At 39.0% G+C, this 21,386-nt stretch overlaps 1 protein-coding gene across 1 annotated transcript; it reads right to left on the reverse strand.

Annotated features, from left to right (window-relative positions):
- Positions 1-4,691: 4,691 nt before the first annotated feature.
- sirt6 (sirtuin 6) lies at positions 4,692-20,494 on the reverse strand. The gene is made up of 8 exons (XM_010744221.3): positions 20,132-20,494; positions 19,032-19,159; positions 14,360-14,542; positions 9,062-9,121; positions 7,890-7,985; positions 7,731-7,811; positions 6,216-6,339; positions 4,692-6,083 (listed from the first exon to the last, which is right to left on the reverse strand). Exons 1-8 carry the CDS (start codon positions 20,195-20,197, stop codon positions 5,760-5,762), a joined length of 1,062 nt encoding a protein of 353 aa, XP_010742523.2. The 5' UTR covers positions 20,198-20,494; the 3' UTR covers positions 4,692-5,759.
- Between the last annotated feature and the right edge of the window lie 892 nt (positions 20,495-21,386).

Consider the following 21,386-nt stretch of genomic DNA (forward strand, 5'->3'; position numbering starts at 1 on the left):
TTGGTGGACCTGATGCAGGCTGAATGACACCTGGATTATCAAACAAACTGCCTGTAATGGTACCCATTTGTCAATCAAAGCGGCCACACTGTTAATTATGCATAAGCCTTAATATAATTTGAATGGAAAATAAACCCTCAGTACAGTTGTCATGAATGGGGAAATTAGCTATAGAGATTAAAACTGTTGTTTGTACCAGGCTGTAAACATCTTTATTTCTGGAAGTTGGACATTTTAACAAGGGGATTTATGGAGACTTGTTGACTTGCTCTGTAGCCAGCCTCAAGTGGCTGTTTGCAGTTTTTGGCACCTCTGCATAGGCTTCACTTCACAGCCACAGAGATTGCCCCTAAAAGCCAAATATCTCACAGTCCAGTATATAAGATTAAGTGGCATTTAATGGTTTAGTTGCTGACTGTAAATCACTTTTCCTCACCCTCTCCATCCTAGCCTGAAGGAAAAACTATGGTGGTGAGGAGACATATGAAAAATGTGCAACACCCTATCTGGATCCAAGGGCACCTCAGTTGTGGTAATAAGGAGCACTGCTTTTGCATTTTATCCACTCAGACTGATCTTGCTGGTCCAGAGACTGAACCAATGACCTTCCTGCCACGTTATCTTAGCTCCCATAATTTAACAATCTTCTTTCTCCCCAGTTTTGTGACTACAATTACTGCTTTATTCTTTTTATATTATGAATCTGAGATAAGATAATAGTAATCCAGTCTTGATTGCTTTGTAATACAGGTGAATGTATGCAATGACCTTTGATATTACCATTAAGTTTCAGACAAAAACATTTACTGGCAGCAATTTAAGGTAAATGTTTTGATCGTTTACGCTGCACAGTAATGCACATTGTATTGGAGCACAATCAGAAAGAACAAAAACAAAAACATCCCTTTCTCTGGGGAATAATCTCCATAAAGTGCTGTGGCGATGAATTTGAATGCAGTTGTTAGTCACTAAGGGTTTGGGAGACATTCAGTGTCTCTGACTCAGTCATATTACAATTAAAAGCAGGTGTCTTTAAAGAGCACAGACAAGGCCACGTTCCTCTCTCAGGACAACATTTCTGAGAATTTTCAAAATGACTGACATACAGGTTTAGGTGTTAAATTGGTTCCCACATTAAGATTTAAAAGGTTCTTCCAATCTTAAATGACTGCTGCCAATTTTATTTTATCATCATTCAGGACATGAACATTTTTATCTCCCATTTACGAGGAAATTGCAGCTAATTATTTTTCTTTTTTATGCAACAACTAAAGTTTGGCAAAAGAAGAACTTTCTAAACTCATCTATTTTTTTCTTGGTTCTTGGTTATATACATACAGTATATATATTTACATACATATACACACACACACACAACATAACAGAGTAGAGAGATATAGGAGCTGGATATTTAGATCGATTATATAGTTTTTTCAGTCTCTTCCTCTCTTTGCTCTCAGACATTTTTCACATTTGCAGCACCACACTTTTGACAGCGATTTCAACCCCAGCTTTCTCCCTCTGAGACTTGCTCGAGTGTGGGGAGCATCTGTAAACAAACAACCATCATGTCATTCCACACATTTCTTTAATGTGATTCAAGGGCTTCCAATTCAGCAAATGTTTTTTTTTTGTAGCGCTTTGGTGTGACAGCCATGGTGCAACATGCCTCGAAGGTCTTTGGCGCGATGTAACAGGTTGGTCTGACCTTATTAGCTCTGTTCATTGTTCTTAGTTTTATTAAAAGTGTCCCAGTAACTGCCAGTGAAAATCTCTCACACAGCATCAAGCTGCCACCCCGGTACTTCACAGCAGGGCTCATGTTAAATGCTTAATGAGCTGCGCCTGCTTCCTCCAGACGTAGCACTTTGAATTACAACTGAGGAGTTTGATTTTGGCTTCATCAGACCACAAATCTTTGATGCACAGTCTTCTGCTCTCTCTGCACTAACACCCAGCATGCTGTCGCTGACTGGTTCCTTATGGCCATATTGCCATGTAGCACAGACTTAAGATGTGATGCACCGACTGTTGCCCTTCCAGAGAGATCTTACTCCACGGCCAACAGGGCTCTGATGTAGATTCTCTGACCAAGGTCCTTCTTGCTGAGTTAAGGAGGATGAGCAGCTGCAGGAAGAGGCTGTCTAGAGCTATATAAAGTTTGCAGTTTCTAATGATGGAGCCTGTGAAATACTGACACATTGGAAATCGTTTGATGCTGTTCTTCAGTTCTGTGCCTCCTAACTATTCTGAATGTTACACAGCTCCTTAGAGTATATTGCTCTGAACTGCACTGTCGCCTGTTAGACCATTCAGGGAGGAACAATACACTTTATAATGCATTTCCTATTATTTGAACTCAGCTGGACATACAGTACATCAAGTTCGCAAGAGCAGTGCACTTACCTACTTTTCTAATATAGGTTAGGAAGCTCTGTGGCTCCTATAGCAGTCTGAATTCTCTGAAGCATGGCTTCAATAAAGGTACTGGGAAGAGTCCTTAGAGACTCTGGTAGCAGCAGATTTGTCAGCTGTGCATTCATGCTGCGACTCTACCGTTTCACCGCGCTCCAAAGGGAGCAGACATAAGATGGGAAGACTGCGGCCGTGAAAGGATGGGCACAGTCAGCAACAATATTCAGGTACGCTATGTTTGAAGTCTGTGTAAAGTAAAAATAAATATGTGTTCTGAGTTTGTCAGACCAAAGTAGAAAGTGTTATTAATCACCCAGCCAGTTTATGAAATTGGGCGTCAAAATTGTGTAAAAATGAGCAGTATTTCAGTAATATATCGTCTTCCAACAATATTCCGACATACTTCATTCATGGATTCCTACTCCCTTCACCCACCTGCATGTGGCAGCTGATATTCAGGGATCTGTCAGAGCAGGCAACATTTTTCTAATCTTCTGTTGGTAAACCTGTGCCCTTTGTAGCCTCTGTTATCTGTTCTTAGGAGCTGACAGGAGTGGAGCCCAGCGTGCTCAACGGCTGCTTCGAGGTTTCGACGTGTTGTGCGTTCAGAATCGCTCTTTTGCATAGCACTGTTATAATGCGTAATTATTTGAGTGCCTGTGGCCTTCCTCAGGCCATTCTCTGACCTCTCTTATTAAAAAGGGCATTTGAACTGCTGCTCATTTGATGTTTCTTCTTTTTCTTTTTTTTGCACCACTTTCAGTAAACTCTAAAGTTTTGCATGAAAATCACAGGAGATAAGCACTTTTTGAGATACTCAAATGACCCCACATGGCACCATAAAACTTTTCATGGTCAAAGACAATCCGATCACATTTCTTCCTTGTTTGATCTGAACAACTGAACCACTTGACCATGTCAGCATGCTTTTATGCAGAGTTACTGCCACGTGATTAGATGATTACATATGTGCATTAATGAGCAGGTGTTCCTAATAAACTGGACACTGTCAGGATTATCTCGGACCGGGCTAAGCTACGTAGCAAAGTTTCAAAGGCATGGTCAGACAGGAAGGCTCTAATGAAAGATGGTATCTGCTGCATTTGGAGCTTGACTCACACCAGAGACTACAAGTCAGGTTAGGTTATCTATGCTTCTGTTACATTGCTCCTGACCATTTATAAAAACTGTCTACTGCAATAGAAGTAACCCTATGTGTTTGTAATTCTATATGGCAGTATAGTAGCCTCTTTCAAAAACTCAGCTGAGAGTTATTGATAGATAAAATAACTGGTCTGTTTGTGGAAAATTAAATACTCATAAATCTATTTTATTACAATAAAACAAAAATAAACTATTGGCAGAAAGCAAACAAAAGGTCATTGGTTTAAAATATTGTGCACAATGGTCCAGACTGGTTTATTAAAAGATTTAAAAAAATAAATCTATCACACTTTTGTTCACTCGTTCACTAGTGAAATATTGGATATCTGAAAGTCCCTCTTTAGATAGCTCACGTCCATAACCCGTGAAAGGTTGTAAAAGCCAAAAAGGTTGACAATCTCCTGCTTAAGAGATACTAGGGTATAAATCGTCATATTCCCTGGCAGTAGGTAGTTACAACACCACAAAATATTGAAAAACAAAGCGGCTGAGTTTGTTCAAAAGGCAGAGTGAGAACATTTAGCTCATTAGCACTGTTTGAAGTCCCATCAAGAGGTTAAATTGCCACGCCGGAGGCGGGGAGCACAGCACAGACACTCCTGTCGGGGAATAAAACAGAGATCAATAAACACATCCCTTTGGTCTTTCTTTGACACTGACCATGTTGTGTCCATCCTGTAAGTGAATTTCCCCATTTCACTTTAATTATCGCACACAATCTGGACTGAAATTAAAAATAAAAACTGCCTATGCCTCGTTTATGAGTCAAACGCACTTCAGCCTACGCTGTAGCCATTCGGTTTAGACTGAAGCACCATAGAGCAGGAAGAGCAGTAATGGGGACTGTGTAATGACCCATTCACAGAGCAGGCTGATGGACTATATGCATGTGTTTTAGCTGCAGGTGTTTGGTTTTCTAGCTGTTATATCTGCTGCTTATACATCTGGATAGACACAAAGTGCCTTAATAGTCCCATTATGCTGTTGCACCTGATACGAATATTCTTGCTTTGCGACTACGGTTCTGCATTTTGAGTTGTTCATATTTAGGTTGAACGGAACTGACACATTTGAGGAGAAAGTAGGTTTGATTATTAAGTCCGTGTAAACAATAGATGAGATGTTAATCATGTTGAATGCAAATAATCATACCATTATCTCAAATGAACACACGTGCGCCATTTTCCTTTGAAACGTTGGCTCACAATCGAACTAGGCCACAGCTGTTTGACATACATCACATATACACAGCAGGGTGTATGAGGAACATGTTGTGTTTATTGCCAAAACATATGTATCTTTAAAAAAAATATGTATATTAAAAAAAAACAGGACAGTAACTTTTTTCTTGAGAGTATAATGCTTTTTTCCTGAGATAAAAAACATTTTCCTACAAAAGGTACGGTGTGATCATGATCCTTTTACAACCAATCAGCAGCGGGTGCTCCTTTTATAAACAAAAATAGGGTGAATTATAAATCTTGCCAGAGAAAGAAGAAAAATGTAGTTCAATCATTTTGGAGAAAATCGCCATTTGTAATTGAGGACAATTAAAAAAACATACTGACCCCAGAGATAACTGTCTTAAAAGTTATAATAATAATAATATTAACTATCTAAAATTCTCCGCAGCAGCACAAGGCTACTTGTCAGTCAGGCTCGAGATGCTCCTCTTCTTGTAAAGTATTGAACCAAGTCATCTTTAAAGGCTACGTCTGTAGGGATGAGATCTGGAGCACTTGGTTATAAATAATGCTTTTAATAAGGTGCAGCAGCCTTACACACCTTATTAAAAAGTTTTATTTATAACCAAGCGCCACTGACCTCATCTCATCATCCTGTCTGTTAAACTGGATCTCAGATAAAAGTAAATAAACAGGTTGGAAAACATGCAACAGTTGTTTGAGCAGAAATTCAAATAAAATATGTCTAATTGTAGAGTCGTCCTTTTAGCCAGGACACAATCACATAGCTAATTTTCACTTTATAAGGTCAACTTTCAGCTTAGGAGTCACAGTTGGAGAGTGCACGATCTGGGACTAACAAAACCACTACAGCACTAGAAGAGTCATTACCCCAGAGGGTGGAAGATGAGAAGAAACTCTGTAAAATTGATCAAATCGAGCACCCTCAGTTATAGTTTGTTTCTGGACGGGGTTGTGTTTGTAAGAAAAAATACCTCAGGCTATTTTCTCTTCATTTATCTCCACTGGGGAGTCTGCTCTCTCCCTCTTTACTGAACCCTTCTCCTCCTTAACGCTCCCATCATCTGTTAGGGCCGTTGCTTCCCGTTTCCTTTCCTCCTTAATGAGGTCCTTTTTCACCTTGTTCTTTGCAGTGATTGCATGTGGTGGCTTGACATCGACGGGGGACTCTGAGGTGGCTGTGGAGCTCTCGCAGACGGTCGGTCCCTCCCACTTTGGCATGTCCAATCCCAGCTTCTCCATCAGCTGTTTCATGACGTCATCCACGTAACCATAGATACGCAGGTGCGCATGCTTGTCCTATGAGACAGAAAATTACAACTGTGAAATGATTAACCTGAGTGCATGAGCAGCATACTTTAAACACAATCACGGTGTTAGTTTTGTTTCATGTTTCCATACGTGTGCGTTAGGTGTGCGAATGAGACTCACGTGTTTTGTGGGCTGCAGGTTGACAATGGCCACTTTTCCTCCTTTGCGCTTGGTGAGGAGTGGAAGGTCTCCACTGGGTTTGATCTGCAAGGAGGTGCCGAGCGTCAGCGCCAGGTCTGCTCGTCTGCGTGCAGACAGAGAAGAAATGTGTCACAGATATCAGTCACATGTGTGCTGCTGACACCGAGCTTCACCGAGTTTCCATTGCTGGTAAAGATTGTTAAAAGTAAAAAAAAAAAAAAAAAAAAAAAAAGAGGCTCAAAGCTCGTCCACATTTTGTCCCAGTTTGTCGTTTTCATGTGTTAACATTACATTTGAGTCACATCGCTAAGCATCCGTTCCTCTGAAAAATAATCACTCTGCGAGATTTGAAACCCAGAAGATCATTTAAACAGCACTTGTGGCGGTGCTGAAGGGATTCACAGACCTCTCATTCTAAGCATCTGGATGCAAAAATATTCAGTATGAAGGTTTTTTAAATAGTTTTGAAGCAGATGGTTTTACCGGTTTAAGTTGAGACTATTTCTGTTGCAAGTGGTCAGACATGACATACAGCATATAATATAAAACATGAGAAGAAATCATCAATATATGGTGATATAAATTATTAAATCTTTTAAGTTTGGTTCACTTTGTTGTAAAGTAAAATGACCTGCTGCGTTTTACAAGGATTTCTGGGTAACTCATAGTGCTGTCAATCAAATCTAACATCAATACATCAGAGGCACAAAGTGTTATCTGCTGTTTTTCAGTAACGCGCACCATAGCAAAGCTTTCTCTAATTCAAACGTTCTGTACACTGCGTCCCCTCATAATTAATGAAAGAGCGTAAACACAGCGATTCCACGGACATGGTCTGCTAATCATTACTGAGACACAGTGAAACACAAGTTATCTGGATGTAACTCCAGTTCTGCCAGTACGTGCACAGCTCCCCATCTCTCTTCATATCAGAAAGCGAAAGAAGAGAAAATCTAATTAAAGCACGATACAAGCATGCAGAAAAACAGTATAAACACAACTTTAATTAACTTTAACAAATAAACACGGTGGACTGCCTTTGAACAAATAACTCCTCTAGCGCCAGATCTCCTCTTTGTGATCGAAACAGTAACTATGCATTATTTATGGGTCACTGACAGTACATCAAGGAGAACCACAAACATCCTTTCTGTTGTGTAAACAGACAATGAAAGCTTTATGAGGCTGAAGGATCGGAGGGAAACATTAATACAAAAGAGGCATCATTAAAGCAGACAGGGATGCACACAAAAACCCTAAAAAGGTTTTCAAACAAAGACATATTTGCATATCAGGACAGAGAGAGCTGCACAGAATGATAAATCAAATAGTTTTCAGTTCATAGGATGTGTTTGATCTGTGACTTGTGCTGTTTAGCCTACCGATAAAAGAAAGTCAGGATAGATAAAAGTGTGTACTGTGTGCTACTCATATATATATATATCTATTATTTATATATATATATATATATAAAAGGGGGAAACAAACTCTCACCTGCTGGCATCATCTGCTTTGTTCAGGTCTCTGTCAGGAAGAGCATCCTCCCAGTCTAATATCGTGCTTATCAGCTTTCCTCTGTGAGAGTACACAGTCGTATCGATAAATGGATCGTGGCACATTATTACAAAACGCAGTGAAAGCACACGTTTTTACCTGCAGGCTCGGAGCCCTCTGGATCGTTTCACCTCACAGTGACGTCCTGTCGGTTTCAGCCCCATCACGCCGATCACCTTTTCTCTCACGTACTGCCTGGAAAACCAAAGACACCTTTCAGATTACATCTCTGTCTAACAACATCAGTTAGAAGCAACAAACCAAGGTCCATTTTTAACTTTGTGGCCACTTGATTAGATAAACCAGACGTTTTCTTGACTTCTACAAGACATGCACTCAACAAGATTTGTGGAAACAGTCTTTAGGGATATCAATGACTCATGTAGCTGCTGCAAAGTTTTTAAACATTTCTACTTGGTCACAAAGGTAACCTACTTGGAGATCTAAAGAGTAGTTCGCTGGAGTAAAACGAAGTCACTGTCATGTTCCTGGAGTAATTTTGAGATAATGAGCTCTCCCTGACATGGTGCATTATCCAGCTGGAAGAAAATAGTGCCCGTAATTAGAATTATTACGAGCTGCCTTAAATGTGCAAAGAAAACACCTGACATACGATTACACTGCCGGATATTAGCTTTGACACGGGTCAGGATGCATCAGGGAGTCATGCTGTGTTTTTTTTAGCCGACAGACTGCTGTGAAGATCTTTTAAACGTTTCTTGAATTTAGTGATCACATGTCTAGTGCACCTTCATGTTCTTGTCCTGTTCCAAAATGGAGTGCAGCACAGCGTGGATTTTCTCTGCTGCTGCAGGGCATCTCCTTCTGAGTTCGGCGTTCAGAGATGGGCTTCCGCACATATGAGCCATTACTCATTACCTTCCTGTGAACTCCTGTCAGGAAACAGGTCGGGCCTTTTCTTCTCCTAACCTCTGTTACTGATGGAGTGTTTCAATCACAGAACAACCACCAAATGCATATTTTTCACTCTGTGTAGAACCTGCAGGGTGTGAAAATTCCTGGAGGACACCTGTTTCTGAGATGCAGGGAGAAACATCTGGCACCTGATACTGTGAATGCTAATGTTAGGTGAACAGTAATTGAACCTGCTGTCTGCATGAATTGCATATTGGGTTTGAACCCTTTGATTTGCTGTTTGTATTACCAAACAGGTGTACCTAATAAAATGGCCTCAAAGCAAAATATAGTAGCTTGGATAAGAATTATCAAAGAGTTTCAAGATGTGCATGTGTGTGTGTGTGTGCCCATACCTGCCACACTTCTCACACTCCTCCACAAACATGTTCCCATGAAGCTCGGATAACAGATCTCTAATAGAGCAAGAGGGAGAAAAGTCCACAAAGACAGAAAAGATCACAAAGATGATATTCACTTAGATCATTGTCTCCAAAGTTAATGTCAGGACTCTTCACCATAACTTTTTCTCTCCGATACATATTCAGAGGCCATATTCGCTTCTACGTTCCACCTACACAGATAAGTGCCGACCTGTTTACCTTACCAGTTCGTCTGCGGTCTCAGTGATTTCATCAGAGAACTACCACTTTGCTGTCTAGCCTCATCTAAAGAAGAAAAAAAAAAACCTTGACTGATGGAGGGTGGAGAGAGATCCGAGAAATGGCTTCCAGGAAAAGCATGTCTCCTAATATGCATAAAGACTGGATGTATGTACTGAATGAAAAATTGGATTCTTGGCCTTGGGTTAATCCAATATGATTGGATAATCCAGAGTCAGCCCAAACATTTTCCATTACACTGAGCATTATTTGAAGTTATTTGAGCCGTACTGAAAGGGCGGCTCATTTCTAGCTCTGTTACAGCCGTTACCACAAAGCAGCATCTTATTTCAAAACAACGAGCCACAACCCGACATGTAATAATCTGTGCGTTACATGGCTTACAATGCTGTATGACCAGTGTTGTGGGTAACGCGTTACAAAGTAACGCATTCGTGTGACGTAACTGATAGTTTCGTGCGTTAAGTAATCAGTACCTTCGTTATTCTTTTAAAGAAGTAATCCGTTGCTTTAAGAATTTCTCCGGATAAGGAAAGAAAAATTCCGACTGCGGCCTGCTTTGTGTCAGACAGTACTGTGCCTGCTATGTTAATAAAATGCTATGTGGCATATTGCTGGCAATCTTTCCTGTTATTGTTGTCCTGCAGAGTTAGTTTGGCTGGATGACTGACGTTATTCATTGTCAGGACTTCTCGGTGCATTTAAAGGAGGCTGTGTGTCTGTGTCAGTTAAGTTGCAGCATGTGTGAGGTGCTGCAAACGACTTTTTTCAAACGACTAATTTTTGGCAACGCATGAGTACTCTAAGGCGTTTTATTCATAGGTAACGTAACGGATTACTTTTAATTGATGGTAACGTTGTAACGTAATTAACTACTTTCCAAAGTAACTATACCCAACACTGTGTATGGTATATTTATATATGTAAAATAGAAGAAGTTAAGAAACAAAAAATATATTATGGTTGTTTAATCCTCAAAAAGGAATTTACTGCATTTTCTCCACAAGTTAACTTTTTCTCTAAGTAAGTATCTCACGTCCACGTCCTACTTACTCATTCTCTCTCCTCTCCACTCTTTGCTTCCAGCGTAGTGATGTTCCTAAAATGTTCTCTGCATTAGCATATCAAGAACATTTTCATCTACATTTTCTGAAAATGAATGAAAGAAATCAGCCATATTCACTCATACGGTATCTGATAATGCATCTTAAAACTATGCTAATAAATATTTTAAAAGGTCAACTGACTACATTCAGTGCAAAGATGGACACTTGTAGTAACGAAGCTCATTGTTTTGATTTAATGGTTCTTTTAACCGATCATTATCGCTAAAGAAAAAAAGGGATTTATTATGGATGTTATGGATGCTTAGCTTCCAATCTGTCCAGTGGTAACCTGCGGTATTGCAGCAGAAATTTTTCACAAAAAAGCCTTTTCTCAGTAGACCCCGATTATAAAAGAGACATCTATAACAGGACACCTAAAATGACAACAACTGAATTTTATAAAATCTATGGAGGTGACATTACAGCTAGAACGCTAGAAAACTTTTAGGCTTGGCAATGTCCAGGCGAGTCTTTGGGTCTGGTATTTGGTTCTATAAGAAATCTATCCCAACCCACAACAGAGGAATTAGACTCTTTACCCTCCACACCTGGCTGAGATTAGCGAGCCGCCTCTGGGATCACCTTCGGTAACAACTTTCACTTGTTTTGGGTGAGGCCCATCCTTCTGAAATGTGATGGCCTCCATCCAAACAGTAGAGGATCCAAGATGCTGTCTGAAAACAGACAGCATCTTGGAGCAATTACACAACGGTACGATAGAGAATGTTAAGTCGCACCGTTCTCTACCTCTGCAACACACTCTAAACTCCAAAATGAGACTAGTATCCTTTAATTTCTGATTATAGACCCACTGCAGCACACTCAATATCACACCCCTCTGCTACTAATCCTAACAATTTAATTCAAGTCCCACAAGAACCTGCGGTGTATCTAAGGTGATTTTAACACACGTCTGCTTCTCAGATCTTTGTTATTGATTTTAGGGATACTTTGGAGTCTTTTCAGAACCCACACATTGGAAGGGTCACGCTCTTGACCTAGTTTTCTACAGTGGCCTCAGCCCTGACAACTGTTTGTCTGACCATAAAGCAGTTTTTATTCAGTGTAATTTTATCCCAACCTCCTTTTAACTACTGCTGGGTTGTTCAAGTTTTATGGGCTTTTTACTTTTTTTACTGCTGCATCTTTAGCTGCTTTTAACAGGCACTTTGACACAAAAGATCTGGTTTCTCTTTTTAATCACCTAGACCCTGTCACCTCCGATAAAGTCAAATTATACACCACTGCCCTGGAGAAATGAATCCACTCAAGAATTATGAGATCTGGAAATATACAATGAAGAAGTTAAAATCTTTTTCTCTAGCTTATTTTTAGCAAATAAATCCACCCCAGGTAACAGACTGAGTCATAGCCTTCTCTCCTTGTTATTTTACAGATGCCTCAAAAGATGAGATAGGAGTTTAATTTAAAAAAAAAAAAAAAAAAGATAAATAGCCAACAGATTAGGCCTTAGTGTTTTACATGCCTGCATCCTTTTTTATCTGAACTTATATCCCACATTGAATCCAGCCTTAATATCATTCCACTAATTTATGACACAGTTGGGGACAGTATTTTAATGATAATAAAGAGCTTGTTAGAGAAAGGCATCTTTCTATTTTAAACATGGTTATTAAAAAAAGATCCTTGTGTTCTTAACAATTTCAAGCCAATTTCAGAACTCAGGTTTTCATACAAAGTTTAAAGAAGGTTGTTTCAACCCAACTTTTAGCTTTCATGTGTAATAAAAATATCTTTGAGAAATTGCACTCAGGTTGTAGAGGTGCACACAAACTGCTTTTACCAGCCAACATCGGAGAGTGAGTGTAATTTTAATTAATGTAGACTTCGCTTTTTTCGAGGTTGACATCAAGGGCAATGCACTTTGTAGCTTTTTTTTTTAAAAGATTTTTTTTTTTTTTTTTGCCTTTTCAAGCTTTATTTTCGATAGAGACAGCTGAAGCGTGACAGGAATGTGGGGAGAGAGAGATGGGAAATGATATGCGGGAAAAAGCCACAGGTACAGCCACGCGAACCCTGGGCTGCCGCGGCAAGGACTGAGCCTTTGTACCAACTGAGCTAAACAACACACAGTATGCTCTTTATAAAAATGTATTATCATAGATCATCAGTCAGTCATCCTCTTTAGATCACATTGCCTGGGGTGTAGCACAAGGTTAAATTTTAGGTCCACTTTTATTTTCTATCTACATGTTTCTACTTGACTATATAATCTAACGTCATTACATCTCTTTTTAGTGATTTATTGCTTTAGACTATCTCAGTGCTGTCAACTTTTTCAGGGCCCGAAATATCCATCACAAAATCAGAAACCACATTCCCCCAAACCATATCAAAATGGCCTTGGTCCTTTTTCAGCTAACGTGAAGCCTGCTGCAAGACATTTAGGGGTATATTTGACTCAGATCTCAGCTTTAAACCTCAGATTTAAAGAGCTGTCCAGTCTGGTTTCCTTCAGTTAAGAAATGTCACACGTAATAAACCAATCCTTTCACAAATTCATTCCTGCACTGATTTATTTCTAGACTCGACTCCATTCTCACTCTCTCGCACCAACTAGTTAAAAATGCAGCAGTTCGGCTTCTTACTGGACTTTACAGATGTCAGTACGTCACGCCAATCCTGGCTTGGTTCCACTGGCTTCCTGATTTTAAAGATGTTACTGAACACCTTTGAGGCACGTCTGGGAATGACTCCAAGCTACATAAGCAGAGATGTTGAGTCTGTAGCCTTAGATCTTCTGTCTGTTGCAGTTGAGACCTAAATCTAAAGGCGATCATGCTTTTGCCATCAGGCCTCCTCAACTTTGGGACGACCTGCCTGAGGAAATAAGGCTTGCAGAATCTTTCAAATCACTTCTTAAAACCAGTTTTTATAGCCTTGCTTTTATGTGATGTATTTTTAAAAATGTCTTTTTAAATGTTTTATTCAGTCTTAGGTCTTCATTTATTTATCTTATTGCTTTTATGGCCTTTATTCTTTTGTATTTTTTTTTTTATACCGTCATGTTCCTTACTGTCCTCATCTTTCATTTCATGTTTGTCCTCAGTGCTTGGCTCTCTTGAGTATCCTGTTTGTGCTTGTCTGTCAAGTACTTTTTGAAAAGGTGGCTATATAAATAAAGGTATTCTATTATTAGTATCTGTGGGATTTATCCATGTCTCAACCTTAGTGGATCATAACATAAATTAACTGGCAGATGCTTCGTTTTAAGTTGAGATCAGTCATTTCTATGGATGTGAGGGCAAACCTTGTTTAAAATGTTGATCATTTGTGGCTCCATAACAGCCTCAACAAGGCAAGGAAGAAACAAGAGCGAAAGCCTGTGACGATGGATCACAAGGAAGACGCAGATGGCATCAGATTTCTTTTTAAAATATAAAAAGCTGAGTGATTTCTGACACCGAGTAATTTTATGCTCTCAACTTAGTTTTGTTCATCAAACTAATGTCAAAATATGAAAAAATATTCAACTGCAGCTGGAATCGACAAAAAAAAAAAAAAAGGTTCACTGTCACTGCTCTAATCAACTTTGTTTCCAGCAAAAGAAGCAGCAAAACGATAAGCTACCTGCCGAAGACCTAAAGGCACTATGTTAGCAACTTGCTGGAGAATGTAGGGAAACGTCTGGCTCCCTAGTTGCTCCGCCGAAACCAGAGCTTAAAAAGAAATACTAATACTAATGTTGCTCTGCGTCTGCTGGGTGTGTAAACTGTTAACATGTCCACCTTTTAGAGCTGGTTATTGATTATTAGGTTACTGATTAGCAATTGCAATAGCAAGTGCAATTAGACTTAATGTGGCCAAGCTGTGAGATAATTTACTGCTTGATGCCTATCAACAACTAACAACTACTGTATGTAAAACACCTGCTGTGTGTAAATCATCTGTGGGACAGAATTACCTGGGGAAACCTGATCGGACATGCAGGCCATCCACGTTCTGGCTGATGAGATACTTGAGGTATCCGGCCCTCTGCAGTCCCAGGAGGGCCAGGTGAGTCAAACTGGGTCGGGCATCTTCAAATGTTGTGTCGAAGTGAGGTGACTCACCCTTTTCTTCTAACGTCCACACACCCTTTGGACCCCTGGAGGAGAATATAGCGATGAACAGACTTGTGATAGATGTAATTAGGATTGGACAAGTTGTTATGCAGTGGGTGGATTGGAAGTATTACGTATTAAGAACCGCGGGGGGAGGGGGTTGTGCTCAAGGTTGAGTATAAACAATCTTATGGGAAGATTTCTGCAAAGTTTGTGAGCCAAACTGACAACATGCTGTCAAATACTGCAAGTCTGCGCCCACTAAAAATATGGAAGATCAGTGAAAAACACTGTGCAAAGATTCTCCCACAAGTGAAAACATGAAGACAAACAAGAGAACATAGATTTAACAAAAATACAAGCATTTCACAAATATCTAAACATTCTAAAATGACAGAAATATTTGTGTACCGTGACACCTTTTCACAATAAAATGCAGGAAAATGTGTTGTCCAATCTGAGATTATTCTTCTCATGCTTCTTTCATTAACCAGTCACTTTGGGGTGTTTGAATGAGGAAAGAACGCAGCGGTACTGTCAGCACTTGTGCTGTCTAACATCCTCGCAGTTGCCAAGTTACTTCGAGGACACGCGACTTATCTTTATGCATCAGATGAGGGAAGGCATCCTGTGAATCCTCAAACGCAGGCACAACAGTCTCATCTTTCTATTTGAACTTGAACATCTCTCACCACCAATATGATTCATAGCCTGCTCAGCCAAGACCAGTTCAAAGACGCAGCAGCATTAACGGCGAGGCATGTTTGTCACTTATTACATGCCTCTCACCCTGAGAAATGCTGCAGGACTTGAAAGCGGCAGAGGATCTATAAAGCTGGTGTATTCACATGTGTTGGTGTCTTCCATAATATCAGAGGGGCTCAATTTCTTGCTTTCAGATGAAGCACACGTACCTATGTGCTGAAGGGAGCAGTGGGAATATAATTTATATCAGTGTGTAGTAATCGTCCAAGGTCGACTCTACCTGACTGACAGGCGAGGCAATCAAATATTAATTAGTCAGGTTTCCAGAGCGAAAGTCTCAAGGCATCCATATATGAATCCCCACAGGTAAATACCCCGTCATTCACACCAGATTGAATTCTACGAAAGTATTAAATCCAATTCTTGAACTATATGAGAAGAAACCAAAAGCAGCTAGGATTTATTTGACTGCGTTACTAAGAGCTGCATCTGACAGATAATGAGACAGTACTGCTCTCATCTGCTCATATGGTGGTACTGCAAGAGAAAGCATGAGGATAAGCCAAGCTCAACATAAAAAAAAAGAATATAAAATATAAAAGGGTTTTAACTCAAAAATGATAAATCCTGGCCTGGATTTACTGATTATGTATCTTACAGTATTTGTATTATGTGCTGTGGCATAAAGTTGGTAGCTGTCCTCAAGTTTAATCCCTGAGTCGTAATGTAATGTAATTACAGCATGTTCATTAAATTAACTCCTCTAATTGAAGCAAATCAAGACTCCCACTGTTATAACATACTGGGAATTATTTCAAGTCTGTTTACTAACTGCTTTTTATTAAATTATATATTTGGGGCTTTATCTGAACTCAATGCTGCAACTGCTTTGGGACAATAAAGATATGAGCTCTCAGGATAAGACATGTACACATTTTAGTATATTTTTGTTTATGCAATCTCTTGAAATTACATCAAAAGCATTAAACATTACAGCCGAATTCATTGATGAATCTTAGGAAAAATTAACCCCCAACAATAATGATAATGTTAATGAATTAATAAAAATAAAAACATTTCAGAATTCTAGATTCTGAAATGTTTTATAGCATTGTTATTTAGATACATTTAAGGTGTGACTAGTAAGTAATAATAATAGTAATAGTAATAATAGCTGGGTGTTTGGTCTTGTGTAGCACTTTCTTGATGTCTGTCTGTTAGCAAAGTGGTCGACTCGCTAGTTTATGATCACCAAAACAAATACACATCTGCAGCTGTCCATATGAGTGGTATTACACTCTGAAACTGTGCTGTGCCAAATCACAAAACTACCAATTTCTCCAAAATGTTATCAATACTGAAAACAGGAGCCAAATCAGTCTAAACACAGATATATTAAACTATTCACATCAGCACTGAAGACCACGATATGCACAAAGAAATGCATGAAAAAGTAGAGAGGAAGTAACTTCTCAGAAATTCACAGGAATAAATAGGGGGGAAAAATCTCCATTATGTTATTTACATTTTCAAAATCCATCTTTTTAAGGCTGTCTGAAGTTTGGAATGGCACTATGCAGTTACTTTTCTTCTCTCCTCCGCCTGGTTTCTGATCAATCTCCGGCCTGCATTCACAGAAACAGGACTATTTCTAAAATAGTTACTATAATCTACAATTGTCTGCACCGCAAATTGTCCTTTTTGTCAGACTGCTGTGTTGATTCGCTATCACCATGACAATCAAACAACTTTGATTCACACAAAGAATTTGTGTTGAAGTTCCAGGTTCGTACTCAGTTGAAAATAAGACCAATTCCTCTTGAAATGTGTAGTAATGTATTGTAGCTGTGACGAGTTTGTTTCTGATATGTGTAACTGAGTTTAAGAGCACATTTATAAGCGCGAGACACGGACTTTTGGCGGGAATGGCTAATTAGTATATGTATACTGTGACTGACTTTTAAATTCTGTTTTCCAGATTACTTTAAGAGAGAGTTGAGAGCGGTGAACCTCAGCAAAATTCCATTTGTTACTCCAGTTTTACACTTTTAAACTTGTAACAATTGCGTTATCTTGTAATCATTCAAAACATCCTTGAATGAATATTATAAAAGTAAACATATTGAAGAATGAATCTACACTGGCTGGCTTTGCAAAAAAAACTTGAGGACTGTAACAACAAGCTCAGTGTCCCAAAAATCAGACACAAAATAAATGTCTCACTAACACTAGATGTATATACATAAGAAAAGCACTTCTGCCATCCCAAACCATTGTTGTAAGTTAATTAGGATCATTTACTGAAAGAAAAAGAAGAATATATTAATTACAGACTGAGTACTAAATAATGTTAAGTAGTTTTATTCAGTACAGATGTGTACGTTTTCTAAATTGTCATTGAAACAAATATACTGTTAAAATTATACTGTAGATTCATAGGTCCAAGGTCTATTCAGCTCACCTTTAAACAGCTCTTACTTATGTGCTTAGCTCATATAACCATGTATATGCATATCATCCCAGAAGTTTGGAGAACAGCTCATGTTGTGCAAGTCTACATCACATAACTATCGGTCAATTTCAAAGATCTGCCTCTCGATTATGGTTAAATCTTCGATTAATACCCAAATCTTATTTAACCAGATATTCTGAGTCCCTGTCAATCAGGATTTCTTGTCTAACCCTAACACAACATAGTGCTGTGCTGCTGCCCTCGCCTTAAATGATGTTGTGTCTACAATAACAAGACGCACTGTGCAGCTCTATTTGTTGACCTGTCAAAGGCTTCTCACTTCACGCCACTCAGCTTATCAGAAAGTTGCTTTATACAGTTCGGCAAACTTTATTCAATGAGACATTGATAAGTTACAACTCTCATTTAATATCCAACAGTAGGCACTTACTGACCTCAATCTTGTTTTAAATACAGAACAAAGTTTGTGTTTTTCTCCAGATCTAAGGAAACACACAGCAGTCTTCAGATCTAAATCATAGTGTTCCTCATTACAAATCCTTAGGCATCTGGATTGATGACAAATTTACAACCGTCACTCACTGTATCTTGTATCAGAAAGTGGGCTGACTGTCTCTCTCTGTTAGGTGAGATCAGTACTTTTATCTATTCACCTATAAAAAACTATTTCAAATCCTTCATAGGAGTGACTGTGCATAATATAACTGTATTTTTTATACCTAAGCCAATTATATTTTAGATTCATCTTTGTTTATATTAATGTATATTTAATTTTTTTCATTTTGTCATTATATTTAGTCATTTTATTTGTTTATTTATTATCTGTATGCAGGTCTTACTTCTCAATGTGACTGATTCAAATGTTTATGTAATTTCAGAAGAAAAGGACACACAATCAATCAGTCAATTTCCTGTCAAAAATAGGATACCATCCAGTCACTGCTCATTAGCTCCACTCTCAAGCTGTGTCAAGCAGCAGTGGCTCTCAGATGTGTTGAAACAAGGTAACAAAAACTGCAGTGTGGCAGCTGTTCATGTTCACAGATGTCATTTCATTTTGTGACTGTTGTACTTGTATTCATAAGTGTTATTTAACCAACAACATCTTAAATGTCAGTTTAATTGTTACAGTTTGGTTATGATATATTGCTTCTTCCTCTCAGCAAACGTAGTTTGACTAGTGTCTTTATTTTTGCATTCGACAGAATCGTTAAAACAATGCAGAAATCTGAGGTGGTCAGTGTTTCACTTTCTCACCACGTTCACGATCGTGAAACATGGCTGAGATGGAAAAACAGAGTGTGTTTGTGAAAATGGTTGATGAAAGAAAAGAGCTGTACTTGATTGCGTATCACCTGAAGTCGGGAATGCCTGCTGAGGTGCTGATTCCTGCTCCGGAGTGGACGACCAGGTACTCAGATTCTTTAATCAACTGAGCAAGCGTGTCCACCTTCGCCTTCAGCTCCTCGGGGTTATCAAACACCTGCCACAGAAGAGAAAACATCAGGTTTTAAAAACAACAGGCCAGTCCAATTTGTCCCAGTCAAAAATGAGAATAACCTAAATATTAAGAGTATTTGGAAGTGACTAAGGATTGAGAAAGGGCGCTTTCATACTACAAGGGGTGAGTGAAATGTCTGAGAAAAATATAAAAGTAATGTGTGTATGATGGTCATGCAGGAAGAGAGATGTTTATTTCACATAGCTTGAACAACTGGAGCAAAAAAAAAAAAAAAAAGACAGTTATGCAGCTTGTAAATAAAGGAAAGAAAATGTTCACAATGTTTAAATATCAAATATTAAATCTTATGTTGCAGTTTTAATACAGTGCCATTTGCTGTAAGCAAACTATATGTGTTTAAATTACAAATTGTACAGTCAAAGATAATCTCCAGCACTTGCAGGGAGAGTGTCAAAGACAATGAAATGTAATGCATAATCTCGGGTGGATGAGACACACAGAGTGACATCATATCAAGTGTATTCATTTACATTAGGGTTCAGTTTTTATGGACTTTTCCATTGTATGCATCGCTTACATAATTAGATTACACATATCGTTGTTATAATCATATCATACATAGTTATAATTATAGACATAATAATTACAACACAAACTGGGGACAGGAGCAGACAGGATGTAATAGCTTGTCTTTAAATGACCCCACTGTTTCCATAGCAGCCAGACGTTTCACCAGCTGGACCACAACATGAATGAACTCTGAATGGAGCTACTCTCAACACAGACTAACCACGTTACTTCGGCTCTTTATGTCAACTGCTAAACATTTAATGATACGTTTCGGAGAGCAGGACATTGACCTGTCACTGAGTGTTTTTAAATTGAGGTTTAAGCTCCTTTTTTTCATTATTATTAGACCGAGCATGAAGCAGCCATCCTCGGCTAACCTGCTGCTAGCAGTCAACCACACAGCCCGTGTTGGCTCTATTTTACCTCAGGAAGTCCGCAAACACCTTTATCCGCATACGGCGACAGCCCGGCTGCATAGTTGACAGACATGTCTGTTGTTGTGTCGTGTGTTTATAGTTGTTGTTTTATAAATCCGTGTCTTGAAGCAGACAGAGAGAGAGCAGCTCCCAGGCGGGTTTAACTGTTGTTTGGCTGACGTCGTCTCCACGCGACTACGTATGCTGCGTTCAAATAAACGGGAAAATTGTAACTCACGACACGACAAGTTTGTCTGAATCCCAACCACTGTTTGTTTCGACGAGTTAAAGTCAAACTAGGAGAACCACAGCGGCCTCAGATGGATACAGGTAAAGGTCCTCGGCAAACTGCAGATACAGCAAATCTGGGAGCTTCATAAAACAAAGCCGTCCCACACTCCTCGTGCAAAGTTTTGTAGCCTCTTAGTGAACTTAATTAAAGTCCATGAAGCTTCTGTGGTCAGAGAGCACATTCATATTAGACAAAACAACCACTATCTGTAAAAACATCATGACATCTTCACGACGTCAAATCTTCACGCAGTAAAAGGCTGTGGCGTTGAGCTGTGAATTCCCGTGTGACCTGAATGCAGCACAGTGTCTATAAACACAGAGCGGTTACTCATGATCGTGGTGAAGGGAGAGAAATTAAATAATACTAACATTACTCGGTGCAATATCTGTAAATCTTAATTTATTATCCCTCTTTAATTTAGTTTTTGTTCACTCACACACAATGTACTCATGCTGTGCATACTGTATATACTGTCATATCCACCTACCTCATCTACACAACACCACACACACACACACAACCTGCTGTAAAAAAAAAAAAAAAAAAAAAAAACATATTTATGCACCATCACACTATCACCAGTGTACAAATGTTATTTACTTTTAATATAGTTTTTATGTTTATGTTTACCCGTCAAGTTCATTGTTCTTTAACTGTACTTTTGACTATATCTGAGAGCAATGTGTATTGTGCCAATAAAAGTGATTCTGTATAAGTTTTATTTAGTATTTTTTATTACTATATTAATAATAGTGTATAGTGGTGCAGTGGTTAGCACTATCACACATTCTGGGTGGAGTTTGCATGTTCTCCTCGTGTCTGCATGGGTTCTCTCCGGGTACTCCCACAATCCAAAGACATGCAGGTTAACTGGTGACTCTAAATTGGCCCTAGGTGTGAATAGTTGTGCTCTTTGATGAACTGGCGACTGGGATCCAGGGTGTACCCTGCCTCTTGCACCAAGGGA

The sequence above is a fragment of the Larimichthys crocea genome, chromosome XII, assembly GCF_000972845.2.
Source record: "Larimichthys crocea isolate SSNF chromosome XII, L_crocea_2.0, whole genome shotgun sequence".
Lineage (NCBI taxonomy): Eukaryota > Metazoa > Chordata > Actinopteri > Sciaenidae > Larimichthys > Larimichthys crocea.

Excerpts from the sequence above, each read along its gene's own strand:
- sirt6 (XM_010744221.3), bottom strand. The coding sequence starts at position 20,197 with ATGTCTGTCAACTATGCAGCCGGGCTGTCGCCGTATGCGGATAAAGGT. Across the intron at positions 14,543-19,031 it reads GCAGGCATTCCCGACTTCAG|GGGTCCAAAGGGTGTGTGGA; the intron begins GTGATACGCAAT and ends ATTCTCCTCCAG. Across the intron at positions 7,986-9,061 it reads GAGTGTGAGAAGTGTGGCAG|GCAGTACGTGAGAGAAAAGG; the intron begins GTATGGGCACAC and ends TTGGTTTTCCAG.